Source organism: Chiloscyllium punctatum, chromosome 40 (assembly GCF_047496795.1).
Source record: "Chiloscyllium punctatum isolate Juve2018m chromosome 40, sChiPun1.3, whole genome shotgun sequence".
Classification (NCBI taxonomy): Eukaryota; Metazoa; Chordata; class Chondrichthyes; order Orectolobiformes; family Hemiscylliidae; genus Chiloscyllium; species Chiloscyllium punctatum.
In genome coordinates, this window is record NC_092778.1 from 51,899,092 (window position 1) to 51,924,235 (window position 25,144).

A 25,144-nucleotide genomic window follows, 5' to 3' on the forward strand; every position below is an offset into this window, starting at 1 on the left:
GGATGTGGAAGCTTTGGAAAGGGTTCAGAGGAGATTTACGAGGATGTTGCCTGGTATGGAGGGAAGGTCATATGAGGAAAGGCTGAGGGACTAAAGGCTGGTTTTGTTAGAGAGATGAAGGTTGAGAGATGATTTAATTGAGACATATTAGGCAATCAGAGAGTTAGATAGGTTGGACAGTGAGAGCCTTTTTCCTTGGATGGTGATGACTAGCACAAGGAGACATAGCTTTAAATTGAGGAGTGATAGATATAGGACAGATGTCAGAGGTAATTTCTTTACTCAGAATAGTATGGGCGTGGAATGCACTGCCTGCAACTGTAGGACACTCGCCAACTTTAAGGGCAGTTAAATGGTCATTGAATAGGCATATGGATGAGAATGGAATAGTGTAGGTTAGATGGGCTTCAGATTGTTGTGTCGACCTGTTGAAACATCGAGGGCCAAAGGGCCTGTACTGCGCTTAATGTTCTATGTTCTATAACTGGCCTTGGAGCTGCTTGTGGAACAGCTTCACTGCAGATGTGCGCTTCTGATGGTAACACATCATGATCATGCATAGTGATAGTGTCAAAACCACATGATTAAGTAGAGAGAACTGGAGGGAAGCAAAATCTCTAACCAAGTGTGAAGAGAACATGTATGGATCAAATTGTAACTAGGGTTCTTGCAGAAAGAGTCAAGGAGTCCAGAAACTTCACTTTAAAAGACTTAAAGACCCCAAACACACAGTTGGGGAATTACATTATGAAGACACTGCATAAACTAGGTGTGCATTCCCCCTGAGCCTAAAATGTTGAAGGAAGATTTAATTGGCATTTTTAAATTGATAAAGAAACTCATCAATGTTTATATATAAAAAACCCAAAGGCCTCACAAGCTGTTTACTTTACGTCTGTCTTAAAACCTTCTTTAATCTCTTGAAACAGGACAAAATAGACCTCATAAAGCTGCAATATTGTCACCAGCTCACCATTCAGTTTGCCTTTACTGCCTGCTGCATCTGCAAGCTTGCTTTCAGCAACTGCTCCTTGAGGACACTCAGGTCTCATTGAACACTCCTTCCTCACAACTTACAGCCATTCAAATAAGGTGCTACCAAAATGAATAAACTCACATTTATCCATCTTGTATTGCATTTACATGTATTTCCCCACTCGTCCGAAACTCATTGTAATTATTTCTGCATCACCTTCACAACTCACCCAGTTGTGTGTCATCTGCAAATTTTGGGACTTAGCACATAGTTCCCTCTTCTGAATAATAAATAATTATTGTAAACAGCTGGGGGTCTCAGTACTGATCCCTGTTGTACCCCATTAGTCACTGACAGCCATTCAGAAAAAAGGCCCATTTATTCCCATTTTTGTTGTGTGTTTGCGAACCAATTTTCTACCCATCTCAAAATACCACCCCCAATCCCATGCATATCAAGCCAGGTTTCTTTCTGGGATCTGACCTGTCTAGTTTGTCATCACATGGGATCATAACTTTCACTCAAGTAACAGTACAAATGCAGGTTGCACCTTCCTGATCTAGAAACTTCAATTTGCCACATAATGTGGAGGTGAACCCTGCAGTACCACTTTTTTTTGGAATTATCCTGACAGGCAACAAGATAAAATAGATGATTGACATTAGCTGCCTTCCATTTCATTTTAGGTTGTATAGCACTTTTTTGTTGAACTCCAGTGCTGACCCTGACATGTCAACGCCTGTGATCCAACAAATTCTATGGTCCGGCCAAAGCCCAGTTCCCAAGACTGGCTGCTTATGAAAGTACAATCCGTACCTTGTTTTGGCCATTTGGAAATTTACATTTATGATTCGGTAATGATTTGGGTATCTCTGGGTGCTGTGGGAAACTTGAGCTTTTGAAAGATATGTATAAAGTCAGCAATCTAAAGTTTGACCCACAATCACTACCATTATCAAAACATTGTGAGGTCATTGGATGGATCGCAATTGCCTATTTTGAACTGGACTGAAAGAACCCTCTCTCAGTTTGCAATTCAATTTTGTATGGGGTGGCATGGTGACTCAGTGGTTAATATTGCTGTCTCATGGCGCCAGGGACCCAGGTTTGATTCCACCCTCAGACAACTGTCTGTGTGGAATTTGCACATTGTCACTGTGGGTTTCCTCCGGGTGCTCTGGTTTCCTCGCACAATCTAAAGATTTGCAGGTTAGGTGGATTGGCCATGCTAAATTGCCCATAGAGTCCAGGGAAGTGCAGGCTGGGTGGATTAGCCATGAGGGAATACAGGGCTATAGGGTAAGGGGGTGTCCCTGGGTAGGATGCTCTTCAGAGTGATGGTGGTCTAGGTGGGATGCTCTTTGAAGGGTCAGTGGCAACTGCTTTCACACTGTAGAGATTCTATTATACTACAGAAGTAAGTATTTGCTTGGTAGTCAGTCCTAAAAAAAGGGCATAATCTTCAAAACAGGAAGCAGGCCATTTTAGAGGTTATCTCAGAAATCCGCTTTAAAAAAAAGATCTGGATCACCCTCTTGCTAAAGGCTATGGATGCTGCAAATGTAAAGTGAAATTTTCCACAGCAAAAGCAACTGATTTTGTGTTTCACTCAGGATGCAAGAGATGTGAGGCCAGGTTTGGTCATCTGAGGCACTCTGATTGAATAGAGGTAAAAACAATGACTGCAGATGCTGGAAAGCAAATACTGGATTAGTGGTGCTGGAAGAGCACAGCAGTTCAGGCAGCATCCAATGAGCAGCGAAATCGACGTTTCGGGCAAAAGCCCTTCATCAGGAATAAAAGCATTTATGATGAAGGGCTTTTACCTGAAACGTCGATTTCGCTGCCCGTTGGATGCTGCCTGAACTGCTGTGCTCTTCCAGCACCACTAATCCAGTACTCTGAGTGAATAGCAGAATAAATTGAGGGGCTGAATGACACATTTTGTTCTTACAGTCAAATTTTCCTCTTGGGTAGAATAATTATTTTCTCCAAATTTGCCTTTGCATCAAGAGGCTATGTGATATCAGGTTTGTGTGTTTGGGTTTGGGAGGAGGGGCGGTTGTGTGGTTGGGTGTGGCATTTTTGTTTCTTAGAAGCACAGCAGCAACTTAAAGATATTTTCTAATCAGCCTAATCAGAGATGTTATTCCACATTTACGGAGCAGGCAAAATTTGAACCTAGATCACCAAGCTCAGAGGTGGGGACTCTACCACTGTACCACAGGAGCTGTAATAATAGCTACTAAAATAACAATCATGAAATCCTTTACAAACGGAGATAATTCACAGTCTGCGTTCCTCATCAGCTGTTATCAATAAAAAAAAACAGCCAAAACATAGTCATTTATTTGCAAGAGGAATGAAGGGTGGATGAAATTAATGTAATTTAAATTGCTTCGGTGAAATAAATAGAATTCAAAACAGTTAGGGGAACTTTAAAGTGTGACAAGACTCAGCTTGTTTTGCTTCAGGCGAGGGCAGGGTGATAGGTGTCATCTGCTCACATACCTGTACAACAGGTGAGGTCATATAGTCGGCGATCAAAGTATTGTATTTTTTAGAAGGCTGCTTCTAAACTTTAACCAACACGCAAAGAACAAAGCCTTTGCAGCTCTGTTTCACTTGATGCAGATTACAAATTGGGTTTAAGATCGAATTGCAGTATTGCCATCAAAGGACATTCATGAAGAAATTGTACACCTTCAGAAAATTAGACAATTACCTGTGCACCATAATGGAGGTAGTTTAAGCTGTTTGTTATAATGAGTCCTAAGTTAACAGAAAGATTGCAATGTCATCAAGTAGTTACCACCCAAGGGGTCAAAAATAGTGCCACTGGCTGCTCCAAAGCTAAATTCCATCAATAGGTTTTGTTAAAAATCAATGTCATTCTTATATAGAAAGCCACTCAATTGTAGCAAACAACAAGAGAGTCAGCTAAAATTAAAATTGACCAAAGCTGATATGATCTACGTACCAGGAACTAGTTGTCTAGTAATCCCATTAACTTCCTCATCCTATTATCTGCGATCTTGTGCAAAATTCGGAGTCCTTAACATTGACTGAATCCCATAGAACCTAATTGGCATTGGGTTAAATGCTGGCAAGGAAACCAATTTGTGAATCAGTACCTCCCCATGTGAAACACCAGTTGGGAGATGTGCCAAGGACAGCAAGGGCACAGAATGTATAATGGATGAGGATCTCCAATGTTCAACCATGCTCAGTTGCAACATATTTGACACAGCAGCCCAAGTCACTAATGATTACAGAATTTTAACTATCATTCATGACTCCGCAGATATTGAAGCAATCCGAGTTGGCAATGCAGCAAATACTGGCCAATGTTCTAGCTGTGTAAAGTTTGCAGATCGCAAATGTTTTTTTCTCCTCTTTTTCTTTCATGGGAAGTGGCATTTGTTGCTCATACCTACTTGGTCATTAGGAGTAAACCGCATAGCTGAGGGTCCCTGTGGCACAGTGGTAATGCTGTCACCTCTAAGCCTGGAGGCCTGTGTTCAAGACCCAAATATACTCCAAATGTGTGTAATAACATTTCTTAACAAATTGATCAGAAGACAACAAGAAAGCCACGTAGCTGTTCTCCATCCAACATGCCTATATTCACAATGGAAATGTAGGTCTATTACTGTTCAGTTTTAGGTTGAACAGATATCCGATTCTCTATATTGTAGCAGACACTTGTGCTACAATGATTGTTCAATTTGAAGTAGCCTTTCAGAGAAATAGAAAACCTCTATCCTCCTCTCGTCTTCTAAGTGTTTTGACTTGCTGCATCATTCCATTGACAGTTGTATCTTCAGCTCTCTCTTGGCCTCTCATTCTGAATTCCCTCCATAAATATTTCCAACTTTAAAACTTACTGAGGAGAAATTTCTTCAACCAGAGTGGCGAGCCTGTGTAATTCTCTCCCACAGAATGCAGTTGAGGATAAAATATTAAATGCTTTCAAGAAGGAGTTAGATATAGTCCTTAGGGCGAAAGTAATCAAAGGGTTTGGGGAGAAAGCAGGAACAGGGTACTGAGTTGAATAATCAGTTATGATCATGTTGAATGGCCTACTCCTGCTCCTATTTTCTATGTTACCTTTATTATCAAGCTATTGGTCACCTGTCTAATAATTCCTTATGGGACTTGCTGTCAAAGTTTTCTGACAATTGCTCCTTGAAAGTACATTGGGATGCTTTAACTGTAACAAAGACACTGTATAACTGCAAGTTCAGTTGCACATTGCACAGAATGGAGCACCAACAAGATCTTTTTAGAGATGAGTGATTATAGGTAAAAGTTTGGTGATTTCTGCTGACAATGCCCTCTCAAATCAATATCAAAATATGAAAACAACACATAGTTAAAGTTTACACATCAGTTTCTAAACCCTGCTTGGAAATTACAGAATTCCACATACAGTGAGTGCAATTTTAAAAAAGTCCATGATTACTTGCCATTTACCACTGTAATTAAGTGGTAATTTGTTAGAGCACTACTGAATGGATTATACTTGTCTTAATACTTTAAAATGAGGTTTTCTTAACAATATGCCATTTTCCATTGTGAACTAAAAGTCAGAAAAAAGTGCTGCTCTATACCAGTATATAAAATAAATTGGGTAGTGGCTAACACACAAGGTAGTTATTCAGGCTAGAATTCTAAGTAATATGTTGAGAAGTCCAATTTTACTCTTGGAAAAGAGAAAGTGTAACACTCATCACCAAAATCTGACATGTCTCTCAGAAAATATAAGTGCCATCATCAACATATCAGTTATGTTTCTCACAAGCTTAATTAAATCGTAAACTGTGTCAAATCACATGATATAGTGTGAACCAATTTACATAATTTTTCTGAAACTCAAAAATAATTCTGCAGATTTAACATTGTAAAGAAAATGACCTGACTATGATGCTTTCAAATGACATGCACGTACACACTGATGCGGGCTATTGCTGTGTGTGATTGACTGTGCATAAAGAAGTGTGTATTTTTAGGGTTTTTGTGGTGCAGTGGTAGTCTCCCCAGCTCAGAGCCAGGAGGCCCAGGTTCAAACTCCACATGCTCCAGAAGTGAGTATAACATCTCTGAACATGATGATTAGAAATATATCGACACCGCTTTTGCACTTGTCTATCCAAACTCAGCAAGTTTTGGCTTTCAACAGGTTAGAATGTTGGCAAGATTTGAATAATATAATTTTATATGCAAATTACAACTGGAAGCAGGTTGTCACAACTGAGCCACATTGGTACGATCTACAATGAACAGCATTCTATTCCTGCAATCCTCTCCCATTCCCATATCTTTTTAATTTCCTTTCATTCAAACATTTATCTAACCTATTCTTCAACACTGACAGAGTTTCTGCTACAATCATTAATTTCAGTCATGCATTCCACAGCTTTTTTAGGTGACAAAGTTTATTATGTTATTGATCCTAAATCTTTTACACATAGTTACAATTATGTTATCTCATTCCAGCAATTACCAGAAAGACCCATTTTAATCTACAGCCAGTCAATTACTTTGTATATGAATACCAAAATCACCATGTATTAATAAAAACTGCCCAAATGTCCTCAACCAGAATTAATGTCAGCAATGAAAGCAGGTAACAAATCTGCCATTAACAGTATTCAGTGGATAATGACAAATTTAGACGCTTCAGGTGGAGTTTCCACTTGCTTTATCTATAATGCACATGCTTGCTTCTTGTTACATACTCAAAATATTGAGTTTCCTTGCTGGCATTTTCTTCTGTGGTGACCAGGCCTTAAAATTTAGACTGATTATATCTGCATGGAATTCTATACACTCCAAGCCACGCCTTTGTTTTAGATTTTATCTCTGACACTTTCAGATGACCCAGAAATCATAAACGTGTTTTGGGTATTTCTAGTAATGGAGTTGGGACACAGTTACATCTACCCCATGAACCAAATGGTTATGTAGAAACCTGATGGTCATCATACAAATTAAATGTCAATAGCTTGCATTTATCTAGCACTTCAGTGGAGCAAACAGTCCCCATCACCTCAAAAATATTATCTGACAAAACAAAAACCTGACACCAAGTCATACCGAGACAGGTGACAAAAAAAACTTGATCAAAGGGAGTTATTGAATAGATTGCATAAAAGAAAGGAACACAAAAACACATTATTTGGCCTAGCTGGTTTACGTTAAAGTTAATACTCCCCATGAATCTCCTCCCTTTCCATTCAGCTCCTCTCAACCACCAGTATTTTTTTTCTTTGTGGACTTATCTAGTTTCCTTGTCATTTCCCTCGGTCACTTCTACAGTAGTCAGATCTACCTCTAAGCACTCAGTAAAGAAATTTCCCCTGATCTTTGCACAAGGTTTATTAGTAACTATCCTATCCTTCATGGAACAAGAGTAATAACTGCTGCAGAAGCCCAGCAGGTCTGGCAACATCGACAGAAAGAAAACAGAGTTAAACTTTCAAGTCCAGTGACCCTGCTTCGGATTGATACTTTATGGCCCTAGTTTTAGATTCTACCACATTCTTTTCAAATCTACCCAATCCAACAAATGCAACATTTTTTAATATCTCCATCAAGGCTTTTTAAAAAGTGTATCACAGAAACGATTTGCACAGATGTTGAACAAAGCATTGGTTTTCTCCACAGCACTACTCTTTTATCAATATTTTTATGCCACCAAAACAAGAAGTGATACATTGAAATTCATGCAGGAGGAATTTTGTCCTCCATTGTAACCTGCTGAGAGCTGGTCCAGTGTATTTTACATTTACACTGAAATATGAAAATACTTTCACACTACAGTAATGGATCAGGCATGGCAATAGAAACAGTGATCAAATGGAGATTTGGTAGTTAATAGCAGTTAGAATAGAACCCTTTTAGTGAATGTGGAGTTCAGAGGCAAATGTAAAATGATCATTTGGTGTGGGATGTCAGATGAAAGCAACTGTTTAATGATTCACAGAGAGGAATTTCTCATTGAAGGCTGCTGGCATCCATTCAGATTAGCAGGAAAAAGAATTTAAGCAAGGAATTTCAAGATTTCAAAGGCCAGTGAACAATTAGTGTTGATTCAGCACTTGGTGCCCTTCCCTTGATATTAATTTGCAGTTCCTTGCACAAGTTTATGGTGAAAGGGGGCAGGGAACAGTCTTTTTTTTATCTTAAGCACTGTGACAGGCTTCGCTAAATATTTAAAGGCAATTGACCTTTGGAATAACTTGGAAATGAGGCCGCAATACAAAAGTGCTTTCATTTGCAAAAAAAAAAGCATAAAGAGTATTGTATGTTCTGTCTCAGGCTGCATTTATTGTAAAACAAAACACTCACAGGTGGGATATGTGCAGGAACACAGTGTTCCAGTGAGATGTCACTGGACAGGGTGGAGGGCTGGCAGTGGCTGTCTAACACAGAGACCCTGCTGCCCATAAAACAACTCCAGGATCTTGGCTCATCAAGGTTTCTCTTCCTTCCTCGCAACCACTTTCTCCCTGTCCCCCACCTCAACTGGCATGAGGAGCTGGGAAGGAGTGTAAGAAGCAACCCATCAGGTGGCCTTTCCTTTGGCTTATCAGAAAAAAGTCTCATATCAAGGCATTCCTCCAGGCAATTTTTTTGGATGTTTACCACAAGTGACAAATCATCACAACGTTTTACGCTGGTGACTGAGAACATCATAGAACATCAACATTGGCCAGTCTGGCTGGTACACTTTATCCAACTTACTTTCAGCATCCCCATGTGCATTCCTGAACACTCACACATCTTCAAGAAATACTTGAGGTTAACCTCGTCGTGGATGATGTAGACAGGAACTCTCCTCTTGAAGCTGGCATCCAGCAAGTCTTTGAAAATATCAATGTCTGTAAATAAATCCATTACGACAGCGATTACCTGTGAACAGTTAAAATAAAAACAGCTGCATTTACGCACAGGAGTGCTACAAGGTCGTGGAATCATATCATTGCTTACATCATGCATCATCTGTGCACTCACACTATGAATTGGAGTTTCATTTAGATAAGACAGATATTGGGATGATGGTTCCGCAAGCATGGTTAAAAAAAAAACAGTGGTTGTAAAGATACGATAGTCATTAATAAGCATGAAAAAGAATTCTTTTTCAAACTACTGTATGCAGGGTGTGATTATAACGCACTAACGCTTATGCAGTTAACAGAAAGCTATATAAATGCAAAGATAACTCAAGTGCTCAATTACCTGAATAAAGGAGGAGTGGGCGTGAGTGGGAGGCGTCGAGTGGAGGTTTATGTGTAGCATAAACATCAGCAGAGATTAAGGTGGAGTGAATGACGTGGTTGTGTGCTATCAATTCCCTTCTCGGCATTGCAATTTCCAAGCGACGGCCTTGTGATATTACTTGACTGTTAATGCAGAGACTCTGGTGATGTTCCGGGGACCAAGGTTTAAATGCCAGCAGGGCAGTTGTAAAACCTTGAATTAAAAGTCTAAAACAATTGTTGATGGGAAAAAAATCTGGTTCACTAATACTCTTTAGGGGAGAAAATCGCCCCCCCCCCCCCCCCCCCCACTTACTTGGTCTGGCCTTCATGTGACCCCAGACTCACAGGAATAACCGCCCTCTGGGCAATAAATACTACAGCCAGTGACAACCATATTCTGTGAATGAATTTAAAATCTACCTGGGTAAAGATGGAAATTCTATGTTTATACAGCCTTTCATAACATCAGCATGTCCAAAAGTGCTTGACAGCCAATTAAATTAGATTTTTAAAAACAACTTCCACATTAGAAATGTGGGAAAGACAACAGCAAAATGACTCACAAGCTTCCACCATCAGCAACCAGATTTTCCCAGCAACTTCTGTTTTTGTTTCTGATTTCCAGTATCCACAGTTATTTGGGGTTACTTTTGTTCATAGTTTTTCATAATGTTGTTTGAGGGTTGACTGTTGCCTGGGACAATGGGGAGAACTTTCTTGCACTTCTTCAAAGTAGTTGCCACAGGACTTTTCCGATAATCTGCAAGGCAGTTTGACTTGTTTTTTGAAAGGCAGACCCTCCGATGGTTGAGGCCCATGGAGTTTCTCCAGCATTCTCTATTTTGTATTTCAGATCTCCAGCACCTGCATTACTTTGCTTTGATGCAAGGTTGTGTATGTAACTTTATAAATTGAGACATTTTTCTTGAAACTTGAGGAGCTGCTGGATGTCTTAAAAAGTATAAAGGTGTATAAATCCCGGGACCTGATGAGGTGTACCCTAGAACTCGGTAGGAAGCCAGGGAAATGATTACTGGGTCCCTCGCAGAGATACTTGTATCATCTGTAGTCACAGGTTGAGGTGCCAGAAGACTGGACATTGGCTGACATTGTGCCACTATTTAAGAAGGGTGGTAAGGAAAAGCCAGGGAACTATAGACCGGTGAGTCTGACATCGATTGTGGACAAGTTGTTGGAGGGAATACTGAGGGACAGGATTTACATTTATTCGGAAATGCAAGGACTGATTAAGGATAGTCAATGTGGTTTTGTGCATGGGAATCATGTATCACAAACTTGATTGTTAAAAATCCTCTTCTAAATAATTCAAACAGAATTGATGAGGGCAGAATGGTTGATGTCATCTGTATGGATTTCAGTAAGGCAATCGACTAAATTCCTCATGGTTCACTGGATAGCAAGGTTAGATCACATGGAATACAGGGAGAACTAGCGATTTGGATACAGAACTGGCTCAAAGGTAGAAGATGGGGATGGCAGTGGAGGGCTGCTTTTCAAACTGGACACCTGTGACTATTGGTGTGCCATAAGGGATCAGTACTGGGTCCACTGCTTTTTGTCATTTGTATGATTTTGATATGAACATAGGAGGTGTTGTTAGTAAGTTTGCAGATTACATCAAAATTGAGGATGCAGTGGACAGTGAAGATGGTTACCTCAGAGTATGACGAGATCTTGATCAGATGGGCCAATGGGCAGAGGAGTGGCAGATGGAGCTCAATTTAGATAAATCTGATGTGCTGCATATTGGAAAGGTAAATCCAGGCAGGGTTTATACACTTAATGGTAAGATCCTGGGAAGTATTGCTGAACAAAGAGACCCAGAGATGCAGGTTCATAACTCCTTGAAAGTGGAATCGCAGGTTGATAGGATAGTGAAGAAGGCATTTGGTATGCTTGCCTTTATTGGTCATTGCATTGAGTATAGGAGTTGGGAGGTCATGTTGTGGCTGTAAAGGAGATAAGTTCGGTCACTTTTGGAGAATTACATGCTGTTCTGGTCTCCCTGCTATAGGAAGAACGTTGTGCAACTTGAAAGGGTTCAGAAAAGATTTTCGAAGATGTTGTTGGGGTGGACTGTCTGAGTTATATGGAGAGGCCGAATAGGCTGGGGCAATTTCCCCTGCAGCGTCGGAGGCTAGGGGGTGACCTTATAGAGGTTTATAGAATCTTGAGGGTCATGGATAGGGTAAATAGGCAATGTCTTTTCTCTAGGGTGCAGGAGTCCCAAACTAGAGGGTCTAGGTTTAAGGGGAGAGTGGAAAGATTTAAAAGGGAACTAAGGGGCAACATTTTTACGCAAACAGTGGTGCATGTATGGAATGAGCTGCCAGGGGAAGTGGTGGAGGCTGGTACAATTACATTTAAAGGCCATCCGGATGGGTTTATGAATAGGAAGGGTTAAGAGGGATATGTGCCAAATGCTGGCAAACAGGACTAGATTATTTTAGGATATCTGGTAGGCATGGACGTGTTGGTCCAAAGGGTCTGTTTCTGTGCTGGACATCACTATGATTCCGTGACCCGTTGAGCTCTTTAAAATTAAAATGTTGTGTTGGATAGGGACGGAAGGAATAACTCCACGTGTGAAAAATGTAAAGGTAGGGCTGCTTAGTGCAAAAAAGGTTTACTAATAGATGCAATAGGAAAATAAGCGGACATGCTATTAGTCAGTGATTAGAATGCGTGACTCTCTACCACAGGAAGCTAAAGAGGGAAATAACAATTCTTTCAAAAGGCAACGAGATGACTAATTGTGGGAGAAGGGAACATCAGCATCTGCTGTAGGGTGGAGATCAGGTAAATAGAATAGGAGGAGATTCATCTGAATTAAAACCGCCAGCAATAGGAAATTACTCATCTGCTGTGACGGTACCGATTGTGGAGATGGGAGCAGAGGCCCCGGGGGCCAACAATTATCCCAGTCCCCAACATGCTAACCCGCGCCTACTCACTCGCCTATTCCATTACCTCATCGGTAACTTGCTGTAGTCAATGGGACACTTCTCCCACCAACACAGCGGAAGTGTACTCCATCCATAATGATGTCATGATTACAACTTCAAGCGGAAATCCAAAAACGGTTTGAACCCACCCTTACCTGAACACAGCAACAGTGAGGACTTTAAAATCATGTCTTTCCTGACACCAATGACATTTTCAAGAATATAAATCAGCCAGTCACTTGCACCAGCAAAAAGCACGTGTAATAGCCCCTTTCCAACTTGCTTCATGTCTAATAAATAGAATGGCACACACAGTCCTAAAGTAGCACATGGGCTGCAATGATAGACTGGGAATATCGCTTCCACTTTTTTGGACAAAGGGATTAACTTCTGTTTCCCTGGCAGGCAGTAGTGCTGTTATGGAATGGTCTCTCCATTTCCCCCCTCCCCCCCCATTCCCCCTTAAAACCCCTCTTGGGAAGTAGCCTCGACCACTAACGTTTTGGGGAGCCCCATACCGGTGGGCGGGGCACCGACATCTTTGGGATCATCATCTCTTTAGGATGTTCCACCAAGTTACACAGAGGGTTCTCTAACTGAACAGGACCAGGGTGTCCACTCCTTTCCAGTTAGTTACCGGACCCTCCTTCATGTCTCTTTAATCCCCACCCCCAAAAAAAACAATCTCCGAAGAGAACCCCAAAAGCCACCGTGTGAAATTCCCACGGGAATGTCCCCTCACCTTTTGCGCCTGGTTGATCATTCTCCGGATCATCTCTTTGATGTGCATGGAGCCATCCAGTGGGGGCTGTGTGTACACAGTGGCCCGGGTGACTCCACGGTAGGCGCCGGAGTCCGGCCAGCCCAGCTCCAGCCGGGGCCGGGCGATGTCCGAGGTCTCCGGCCAGTAATGCAGGGACAGGGACTTCTCCTGGGAGCCCGGCTTCGAGCCCTCTCCCTGGCCCCCGGCCTCCTCCTCGTCCGGCTCCTCCGGTAGGAAATCCCGAACGGAGTTCAGGATCTGCTCGATGTCCAGCTCGGACAGAAACTCCCTCAAGTTTTCCCCGGTCACCAGTTCATTGAAAGCTTGCGTGCCGTGAGCCAGCAGAGTCTCCAGCGCCAGTCTCTGGGGCTCGCTGTAATAAAAGTCCGGTTTGGATTCATTGGTCCGAACATTGACATTCCCCTCATCCAGGCACTGTAACTGCGACAGGGCCATTTCCAAAAGTAATTTAAAAAAAACCTCAAGTCCCTGATAGAAACGCTACAGCCTGCCCCGGGAGTGCCCCGTCACCACAGCGGGAACCTGAGTTGGACTAGGAATCAAAAAATAAATTCTGACAGGTTGAATGCCCCGCCCCAGTACGCCCTCCCTCCTGAGTACGCCCCGCCCCAGTACGCCCTCTCTGCCTGAGCTCAGCGCCACGCCTTGATCTCTCCAGGACTCAGTCTCATCTTCCGAGTATCTCAGCCACACCTGCACCTGCGGTCAAACCATTGGGGCTTTCTGGTTTTGAAAGCAGGAGGAAGCTGACTCAGTCGGCAAGCCTCACACACACACACAGAATGAGTTCACTCCCTGAAGCCTGGAGACTCATTTGTTGGTAATTGTCCTTCCTGCCCTGGCAAAGATGTGCTTTTGCGTAATGTCACCCCCAACTTCCAGACGAGATCACTTCTCAATGGTTTGTTTAGAAAATTCCATCATGAAAGTCTTTTAAAATCGGCCAAAGTGACCGAACGTGTTAGTTGTGACAGAATTTTGGAAACGCTGTATATCTGTACTTGAGTACACGTGTCAATAAACCTAATTTTAAATCCTAATTTGAGACAGAATTAATTCGTTTCGAAAACATTCCACACATGTAAGATATACTAAATGTGAAAAATCATTCTCAATCACAATGAAACATCAGGATTTTTGTCAATCAACATGGCCAGATATACCATGATGTGGAGGCGCCCGTGTTGGACTGGGGTGTACAAGTACTGGATTAGTGGTGCTGGAAGAGCACAACAGTTCAGGCAGCATCCTGATGAAGGGCTTTTGCCCGAAACGTCGATTTCGCTGCTCCTTGGATGCTGGCTGAACTGCTGTGCTCTTCCAGCACCACTAATCCAGTATTTGCTTTCCAGCATCTGCAGTCATTGTTTTTACCTCCTGGGGTGTACAAGGTCAGAAGTCACAGACATCAGGTTGTAATCTAGCAGGTTTATGTGAAATCTCAAGCTTTCGACGCACAGCTAGCTCAGAGATAGAGACATTACCACCAGAGCCCCGCTTATGCTTTTGTCTCAGAGATTCCTACAATTTATTCACAGTACCTGATGGAATTTAACAACCAAGAATATTAATTTGTCTCCAACAATAACTCTGCAAGATGTGGAGATTTAACAAGTCGTTTTGGACAGAAACTGTAGGGGTTGGGGTATCCCTCAAATGTCAGTCTCATGTATTCGATATACGTACCTCCCCAAAAAAAGCGCAGGAATATGAGGAAGGGGTGCAGAGGTACGCACCTCCCTAGTTGTGCGTGTACCATCAACAAAAGGACTGCAGCGGTTCAAAAAGCGGGGTAGCTCATCACTATCTTGCGTAGGAATGGGCTGACCCGGCCAATGATGCGCACATACGGTGAATGAACTTATTGAAAAAAATCTAATTGGATTCTATTGCACAGCCACTAAGAACTAAAAGGTCTCCTTCTATGCAGTGAGATCCTAAAAATTTACTTGATGCTTTGTTGCTTTTCAAAGATTCAATTGAGTCAGAGAGTAAAATAAATAACTGAGAGGAATTTCCAGTCGTTATCCTGGGGACTTAAGGAAAAAAGGTAAAAACAATGACTGCAGATGCTGGAAACCAGATTCTGGATTAGTGGTGCTGGAAGAGCACAGCAGTTCAGGCAGCATCCAAGGAGCAGCAAAATCGATGTTTCGGGCAAAAGCCCTTCATCAGGAATCCATGTGTGCATCCCATATAAAATTCAGGTGCCAGAGTACATAGGATAAGGAAGGCCAAAAGATGTTTCCATTCTCCCAAAAAGTAACACAATCCTTACTGCACAAGGAAATATAAGCAGAAGATGCTAGTTCTACAGTTCTCTCAGCAAAGAGAAGTGATAGGTTAATGTTAGGGATAGAGATTGATCTGACACTTCCTAAATACCAACTCCTGTTCTGCGTGTTTCCAACATTTTCTGCTTTGTGAGTTCTTTGAAGTCAAATGGATTTTAGTTCTTTAAATATCTTGATAAGCAGGGCATCTGTGTGGCTTCTTGGATCAGATCACTTTGGCTACAAAAGGAAGTCATGTGGAATATATTAATTTAGGCCATTATCATAAGGGAAACCTTCACTGAACAACATCTTGGATGTTTTTATAAGATCGCTACTTCTCATAAAGGTATTGGAATTCCCCAGCATACAGTAACTGGGTGGACTTTCAGGTTTTTTTTATAGGTGAAGCAAAAGGGGATTTTATTTCTTTGGGCATGTCAGTTCCAGAGTCTTCTAAGTATTCTCTTGCAATGAGCCCATGCCAACAGATTATCAGCCAAATTAGCCCTGCTTGTGGTATACAATTGCTGGGGCATTTTGTTTGCATTGATCACTTCCTTTAGACTGTAAACCAATTTAGGCACAAACATTTTGTTGAATCTCAACCCAAAATTAACAGCTGAGGCTGCGGTGTTGGGGATATCCAAAGAGGAGTTTGAAACTCTATCTGTCTACAATTAAAAAAACACAGAAATTTCTAGAAAGGCTCAGCAGGTCTGGCAGCATCTATGGAGAGAAATCAGAGTTAATGTTTTGGGTTCAGTGACCCTTCCCTGGAACTGATGATAGTTTGGAAAAAGTTGCTTTGGTCTATTGGTCTGCCTCAAAATTAAAATCCATGTTCATTCATGTAATGATCAAGCTTTTAATCTCTTTATTCAAACAAACCTAACATCCTGGCATTTGAAGGAAAGCCAGACCAATACTTGAGTGAAAAAGAAATTGAATACTATGCTATAAAGTGAGACCTGGTAGATTGAGAGAAACAGCACATGGAGCACAAACCATGTAGTAATGGAAGTAATTGACTGCTTTTGCACTGCAATTTCAATCTAATTTACTATACATTGGCAAACCACTCTCTTATCTCCAGTATTCCCTCATTGTCCTATCATTGCAAAATGGCCTCACACTTTTGAGGCAACATGATCTAATAGCAATGCTAAAATTAGTTTAAAGAAGCAACTTAGAAGATAGGAATTTGGAAGATATATGAAACCAGATTAAGAACTGTAAGGAAGATCATTTTCTATTAAGGAAAAATAAATGAATTAAGAAAGTATATTAGGAAAGCAAGGAAGAGGTTCTAAATCTGTTTGCAATAGCATATGCATGAAAGGAGTGAAATCAGACAACAGTTCTACCCATATAGGATAGTAAATATTTGGATCTTTCTTCTGCAAATAGCAATTCAGGCTTGATCAGTGGTAAATATAAAATCTTAGATTGATGGATTTTGTTAACTATAGGTAATAGATCAAAGGCTGATATGTATTGTCTGGTACAATGCTAGAGGAAAGTTCAATTGGAACATTCAAAAATTAGACTGTTATCTAAAAAGAAAGAATATACAGGGTTACAGAGTAAAAGGTGGAGAATGGCACGAGGTGAATTGCACATTTGGAACCTGACGCACTGATGCTGAGCTGAAAGTTTCATAACAGGGCAACCGCAATTGCCTTGAGTGGCAGAATAGACTCAGACATTACAAGGCCTCCTCATATCCTATATTTCAAGTGGTGCTGCCTAAGTATGAGAAGGGATTGATTTGGAAAACACAAATAACAGGAAATTAAATTGATTGTCCCTACAATGCGCAGCGACATTCACTCTTTTAATTGAAACAGCAAGAACAGAGAGGAACTTCAATGATCCTCCCAATTAGACAGACCACCAGCAAAACCAATAGGAAACTTGCAAATATCGGAGGTACACTGATCAGAATTCAATTATTATAAAGACACAGTGTTGCAAATAAGGAGAATTGAGAAATTTAGACTCAGGATATAAATAGATTTGAAATATTACATATATGTTGTGAAAGCAAAGTACACACAAGCAAATACTAAATCTTTATGTTAACTGAAGCCCAGAAGTTCCACTGAATTGTTTATGAACAGAACAATGTGCTACAAAATTATGGTCGCATTTCATTGTAAAGCATTCTGTGATGTAATCTTAAATTGTTACTGAAAGTTTTATTGCCACTTACAGATTTTGTTTATATGCAGTGCCATTAAATAATACATAAAACTAAGTTGTACAAATTGAGCATGAGAATATAACATAGCACAATTAATTTGGAAAGAAATGTCTCTTTGAATTTCTTTTGACAGCAATTCAAAATAGTTATCAATTTGGTATGCGGCTCCATTGTTCCTCTAAGCATTGTATGATCAATAGACATGAATTCTGCAGGCATCATTGAGCCAAATATGTCTTAAATAGCACACCTGCAACAGAATGTGCCTTTGTTAAAAAAAAAATGAAGCCTACAACTTGCATTCTTCAAAGCTATGTACTTTGGAAGTCAGAGCAAGAAACAGTGGACTGCTCTCCACTTTCTCATTCCTCACAAAACAACAGTGTGCCTGGTAAATAGAAATATGATAAATATGTATTTATTTTTGTCTTATCTTAAATTGGCTTTAAGTGTATACTATGTACCATTAAAACAGCGAACAACTAACAGACAGGGGTTTAGCTTCAATTGGATTCAGCAGCCCAGTGACCCTTTAAGATGAGCATACATGGGGGATTCAAGATGGCAGTGATCCAGTAGGTCTGCCCTGCTGAGCTCTGCACCAGAACCCAGACAAAGTGGTGTATTCACCCTCCTTTTATTACCCATTGTGGTAGAAATTGATAGTTTTTGACCCCTAGAATTGCTGTGTATGAGTTGAAGAGCATCTACGAACATCCCAAGGCAGGAGCAGAGCCTGGTCTCGGAGTTCGTGAAACTCTGAGAGAATATTGATTCAGCGATGGAGAAGACCCGGGCAAAGCTGGAACTGACCTTGGCCATGCTGCAGAAGCATGACTAGGAGATCCAGCATCTTGAGCAGTGTGTCATGGCGGTGGAGCAGCGGACTGTGACCTCCGTAATCGCGGCGGAATCCTCGGCAGGTTGGGTCCAAGCCCTGGAATGACAGGTAAGGGCCTCGGTAGAGCAGGTCAATGATCTCGAAAGTCGAGGCCTGCGGTTGAACATCCGGCTGGTCGGGCTGCCGGAACAGGAAGAGGAAGACCAGCTCGATAGCTTCTTGGAGCAACGGCTCCTGCAGTCTTTGAAGCTAAAAGTCGAGGCAGACCGGGCGCGGGTCGAGCAGGCCCACAGCGTCACAGTGCGCAGGCCCAGATCGGACCAGTGTCCCCATCCGGTCCTAGTGCGAGTCCAGCACTACAGGGACAAGCAAATGGTGCTGGAAGCCTCTAGAGCACTGGGGAAGGATCCACCGGCTCTCATATATAAAGGATCACGAATTATACGTTTCCAAGATTTTTCGATGGCTGTGCTCTGCAAGCCTTTGATGAGGTAAAAAGGCGGCTGAGGGACTTGAATATTCAGTACTCTGTAAGATATCCGGCAATATTACTTTTCAGCCATGGTTTTAATTTTGACTCACCGGAAAAGGCAAAGGACTTCCTGGATACCTTAAGGTAGACTAGCTGGCTCAAATAATATGGGCAATAATGTTTACTTTGTTTTTCTCTGTGGTTTGCCTGGTTTACCTGGCTGTCAGGTTTTCTTTTAATATGTGGGATCCAAATTGAATTTTCTTTTTCTCTCTCTTCTCCCTTCTCTCTCCCCTCCCGTTATCCTTTGTTTTTTTTACCCCTCAATTTACTTTTCATTTCTCTCTCTTAGTATGGGATGGGGGCATGGTTGGGGGAGGCGGGGGTGGGTATATATTTTTTTACCAGGAGTGCATAGGGTTAAAGTATGGATGGGACAGGTTGAGTACTTTTAACTTTCTTGTTATAAGACGTGTGTAACTTTTTCTTACTTTGTGTTGTCTGGGCTGGAGTGTGGCTTCAGTTAGAAGGAGCCATGAAGGGGTGGGGGGGGGGAAGTCTTCTTTCATTTGTGTTATATGTCGATTTGTTGTAGAAGTAGTTGTTAGAAATTTTGATTTGGTAGTTTTGGCAGTTGTACTTTCAAATTTATACAAATTGTTTGCTGTTTTCACTCAGCATGCTATGAGTGGGGTTCTTCCTCCATGGGGAGGGGGGAAGGGGTCACAGACAGTTTTGGACGGTTATGGCTAACCATTCATTTAAATGGTGCACCTGGAATGTTAAGGGGAGTTATTTAACAATTAAGAATAAAATGATACTTTCCAGCCTTAGAAAAGAAAGGTTCGACGTCGCCTTGCTGCAAGAAACACATCTAACTGATAAGGAGCTCTTGAAGTTACAGTAGGGAGGGTTCGGACTGGAGTTTTTCTTGTCCTTTAATTTGAAAAGTTGAGGAGTTGCTATACGCATCCAGAAGAATCTCTCATTTGAACTGTTAAACCAAATTAAGAATGAATATGGGTGGTTTATGATTCTTAAAGCTTTAATACATGGAGAGGAGTATGGGATTTTGAATGTATATTTCCTCCCAACACATACCCTCAAATTTTTTATCGGATGTGCTTTCCAGGTTGATGGCCCTTGGGGCATGTCATACAAGTTTAGGGGGAGACTTTAACCGACTTATTGACCCCAAAGTGGACAGGATGCCTAGGGACCTTGCAGGTATGTCCCTGCAATCCAGGCAGTTGGTGGACCTGAACAAGGGGCTGGGGTTGGTGGATGTGTGGAGATGTCTTCATCCTGAGGGTAGGAATTTCACCTTTATCTCTAACCCACATAAGTGCTATACCAGGATCGACATGTTTTTGCCCCTTCGACCTTTCTGAACTCGGGAACATAGCCGTTTCTGATCAATAGGCAGTGTACATGGAGGTCAAGGCCGGCAGTAATGGGACAGGCTTGCTGCACTGGCACGTGGATCCTTTCCTCCTGAAGGATAGCAAGTTCGTTGAGTATTGCTTGCAGGAATTAAAAGTTTTTGGGACATTAATTCGGGTATGGCCAGTAATCCGTCGATGCTCTGGGAGACTGCCAAGGCCTATGTAAGGGATTTGATTATTTCTTATTTGGTGACACGGAAGCGACATTTACTCAAGGCTGACCTGAAGGCAGCTGAGAAAGCATACTTTGACAGACCGTCTGTAACCAAATTGCAGCAGATTACAGCCCACAGGGCTACACTGAACGCTGCGCTCACCCAGATGGCAAAGAGGGAAATCTGCTTTGCAAAACAGACATTATTCGAGTATGGTGATAAACCAGGTAGATATTTAGTGTACCTGGCCAGAAAGAAGAGTGTCCCCCAATCTATCACATCCATTAGAGAGAGTGCTGGTACTGTCACTTGCAATGCCAAAAAGATTAATGCAGCAGTCAGGAAGTTCTACTCTGAATTGTACCAGTTGGAAGGCTATGAGGACAGATTGGTGAAGATGGAGTCCTTTTTTTTAAGACAGTGCACCCTTTAGGTGTAACTTCAGAACAGGTGTCTCTTTTGAATGTCCCTTTGAGGAGGAGGTGAGGCAGCTCCAGAATCGTAAAGTGCCCAGCACAGACGGATTTTGGAGCGAGTTTTTACTAGGCGTTTATGGACACGTTGGCCAGGCCACTGTTGGATATGCGCAACTACTCTTACAGTCAGGACTGCCTCCCTTCCGCTCTGAGAGAAGCAAGTATTTCTCTTAATCTCAAGAGAGGGAAAGCTCAGAGGATTGTATTTCGTATCAGCCCATATCGTTATTGAATGTAGATTTTAAAATTCTGTCAAAAATGCTGGCGTTGAGGTTGGAGAGGGTTTTGCCCATCATCGTAAAGGAGGACCAGACATGTTTTATTAAGGGTCGTAGGTCTACTGATAATATTAGAAGAGTATTAAACATGGTTCAGGTTTGCCAGCAAGGGTCAATTCTGGGCTTGGTAGTCTTCCTGGATGCAGAGAAAGTGGAGTGGCCGTACCTCTTTAATGTACGGTCTTGGAGGGGTTTTTGTCAGGTGGGTGGCAGTGTGATATAGTGACCCCGAAAGCAGCAGTTCTCACTAACGGTATAAGATCTGACAATTTTAGTATCGGTAGAGGCAGCTGACAAGGGTGTCCTCTCTTGCCACTATTATTTACATCGGTGATTGAGCTGTTGGCAGAGGCCATCTGGAGGGACCCCAATATAATTGCCCCGGAGGTAGGATCAGGCAGGCATAAGATCACCCTTTATGCAGATGACATTCTTCTCTTTTTAACTGAACCAATGATATCTGTGCCCTGTTTAATACAAGTGATTAATTTATTTGGTTCATTCTCGGGGTATAAAATAAATTTCATGATTTTGGAGGCCATACCTGTGGAGGTCCTTATTAAAATATCCATTCTTGGGTGTGGAACTTGTTTCCCTTTCAGGTGGTCACAGGGAGGTTTCTTTTATTTAGGTATTTTTATCATCCCGGCCTTTGATCAATTATATGAAGCTAACTTTGTGCAGTTTCTAGAGAAGACATGACCTTCAGTGCTGGGAGGATCATCCAGTATCCTAGTTGGGTAATAGCACTGGCCAAAATGAATGTTCTTCCTCGTTTAATAAATCCCATGCAAATGCTCCCTTTGGTTCTGCCTAGCCAAGCACTATGGAGGCTTAACAGTTGGCTTGGATCTTTCATCTGGCATCATAGGCGGCTTCTTATTAAGCTTGCCAAATTACAGAATCTGCAGGGGATGGGAGGTGTGGATTTCACAGATTTTAAGAAATCTCAATTGAGTTCCCTACTATCCTATGTGGCTGATTGGGCTTACCAGGACCTGCGGTCAATCTGACTGGACATCGAGGCCTCCCAGGCAAAATGCCCCCTCATCAATTTGTTATTTCTGGACAAAATGAGGACTGTTATGGACCATGGCAAAAATCCAATGGTCCTTAACACAGTTAAAGCATGGAGAATGATGGTGAGGGCAATTTACAAGAAACCTTCCCTTTTACTCCCACAGTAGGAATGCCAGGATTCTGGCCAGGATCAACAGACTCTGACTTTAGGCTGTGGGAGTCTAGAGGAGTCTCCTGTTTGGGTGATCTATTTGACGGGGAGGTCAATGATGTCTTTTGAGCAGCTGAGCCAGAAATATGAGCTGTCTAGGAGGGACCTCTTTCATGACTTTCAGCTTAGGAATTTTATACAGAAAAAGACTACATTAATGATTAGTCCCTATCAGTTGGATATGGAGGAGAGTGCTTTGGTCCATGGGCGTTCTCTTGGTTAGCACCCTCTGTCATTTGTTAGGAGGTTATATCTCAAAGGAAATTGAGCGGATGTGTGGAATCTGGACTCAGGAATTGGGGGTGAAGATCTTGTTAGAGACATGGGAGTAAATTGGGAGAACATAAGGAAGATTTCAATTTGCAATAGGATGCAGGCTATGCAATTGAAGGTACTCCACAGGGCTCATTTGGCACCGGAGCAGCTTGTGAAATTTAAGACAGGAGCATCCCCAATGTGCCCCAAATGTAAAACAGATATTGGCACTCTTACCCATTGCTTGTGGTCATGCCACAAGCTTCATAGGTATTGGGGTGATAGAGTGAGTGCTTTGGAAGTAGTCTTGGGAACTGAGGTCAAGGTGGATCCGGTGTCCCTCCTCTTGCGTTTGCCAAATCTCCCTTCTTTGGGCGCTGATGAGAAGGAAGTGTTTAATATTTTTTCAGTCTGTGCGAGGAAGAACATTCTAATGGACTGAGTGTCGGAGAATCCCCTGGGACTCTCGGGGTGGCATAGATTAGTTATGGAGCAAATTCCCCTGGACTTCCTTACGAGTATGGTGCACAAGAAAATGTAATTGTTTTATAGAACATGGCAGCCCTTTCTCTATAATATGGACATGGCCTTGTTAGCTATATTGATTAGGGTCTTTGTGTAGACATGAGGGCTGTGTCTGGCAGTGCTGGAACCCCTGGGAAGAAGAATTCCGAACAAATAAGGGTATGCCCACTGATACTCCTGGTGGTGGGAGCTTTGGTGGGATTGCCCTGAGTGTGGTTACTTGACTGAATGTAGTTTAATTTACCTTGGTTCAACTTGGTTTAATTTAATTTTCCTTTAGTTATTTATTGTAGTTTTTGCAGGTTTTTTCTCTCGTCTCAGTAGTTTGTGAAGTAGAGTAGTAGTTTGTTTACTGTTATTGTTGTTATAAGATTGTTATACTGTTTTGTAGTGATTTTGTAATTTTGTAAAAAAATTAACATCTTTTCCTCAATAAAAATATTTACAAAAAAAATGAGCATACATCTACAAACACACAAATTAAGAGCAACAGCAGACCATGAACTCCTTTTGCCTGTTCTGCCACTCTATGCCATCATGGCTGGTGTAGCTGTGGTTTCAATTCCACTTTCCTATCTCCCACCTCATACTCTCTTAAATCAGAACCTAACTCAGCCCTAAAAAAATATTCAATGGCCCTGTCTCCTCTGGGGAAGAGAATCCCACAGACCAATGACCCATTGAAAACTCTCCTCAACTCTGTCTCAAATAGAAGATCCCTTATTTCTGAGTGTTACCTCATGTTACCTCATTTCCCTGTTAATTCTCCTCAGGATCTTATATGTTTTAATAAAAAGTCACTTCTTATTCTCTTGAACTCCAATAGGTCTAGACCCAATCTTTCCTCAGAAGACAATCCCGTCATCACAGGAATCTGTCAAGTGAACCTTCTCTGGACTGCTTTGAATGCATTTATATTCTTTCTCAAGTAAGGATTGTATGCAATGCTACTGATGTGGCCCAACATAATTGCAGCAAAACTTCCCAACTTATATATTCTAATTCCTCCACAATAAACAGCAGTTTATTTGCCTCCCTTTTTTGGTTGCTATGCTATTAACAATAAGTAGGACAACATTGGAATTTCAACAATGGACCCTGATGATCATAACTTGACAGGGATGATGTGAAGGTGCCAGTGTTGGATTGGGGTGGGCAAAGTCAGAAGTCACATGACACCAGCTTATAGTTCAACAGGTTTATTTGAAATCACAAGCTTTCAGAGCGCTGCTCCTTCATCACATGGCACTTCACCTGACAAAGGAGCAGTGCTACGAAAACTTGTGATTTCAAATTAACCTGTTGGAATATAACCTGATGTCGTGTAACTTCTGACTTGACAGGAATAGTTTTTGGTTATTCAAGATTGAAGCAGATTTGCACCTTAGCTGTGCAAGGCTAAAGCTGGTGGTGACGAATAGTTTACCGTGTCTAAATTAATGGATTAAAAATCAGTAGAAGTGGGAACTCCATTCCAGTGATTTATGCCCATACAGTGAAGCTGAAAGCTGCCACACCACAGGTACAGTAAATGTAACCTGGAAAATATATTTCAACAATTGCATCACTACCTATTTGCATCGGAAAAAGAAAAATACAACTGACATGGTTCCGAATATTGTCTGCATGGTAATCCTGCTCAAGAGAGGATGCCAGTTATGTTTTAACTAGTGCTCAAGGCTTCCCATGTATACATTGAGCAGATATTAGTTTAAAAACAGATTCTGCAACTTCTGGTTTTTCTCCTGTTAATCATACTTTGATTCTGTATATACTAACATCCTCATTACTTATCTTTGGTTGTTGCCACTACATCTTGAGCAGTTTTTCATTGACAGTTTATGTACTGTTAAGATAATTTGCATTTTGACACCAAATGTGGTTCACAACTTATTCTTTTTATTGTGTTTCACCCACTCACTTTCCTCATAAGTCTAGTGTCACACTCTATCAAATGCCATTGCAAAGTCCTCATTTCACATCTTCAACAGGAT

At 41.7% G+C, this 25,144-nt stretch overlaps 2 protein-coding genes across 3 annotated transcripts in view; one reads left to right on the plus strand and one right to left on the minus strand.

Annotated features, from left to right (window-relative positions):
• The window catches only part of LOC140464605 (uncharacterized), a 43,965-nt gene extending 30,451 nt beyond the window's left edge, over positions 1 to 13,514 (minus strand). Inside the window, exons 1-2 of the mRNA XM_072559883.1 lie at positions 12,952 to 13,514; positions 8,726 to 8,893 (exon numbers count right to left, since the gene is read on the minus strand). Of these exons, the coding sequence (XP_072415984.1) occupies positions 8,726 to 8,893; positions 12,952 to 13,428 (645 nt within the window). The 5' untranslated portion in view covers positions 13,429 to 13,514. The remainder of the gene's footprint in view (positions 1 to 8,725; positions 8,894 to 12,951) is intronic.
• The window catches only part of LOC140464606 (sodium/mannose cotransporter SLC5A10-like), a 142,344-nt gene that overhangs the window by 87,619 nt on the left and 29,581 nt on the right, over positions 1 to 25,144 (plus strand). The gene's annotated exons all lie outside the window — the stretch shown is intronic.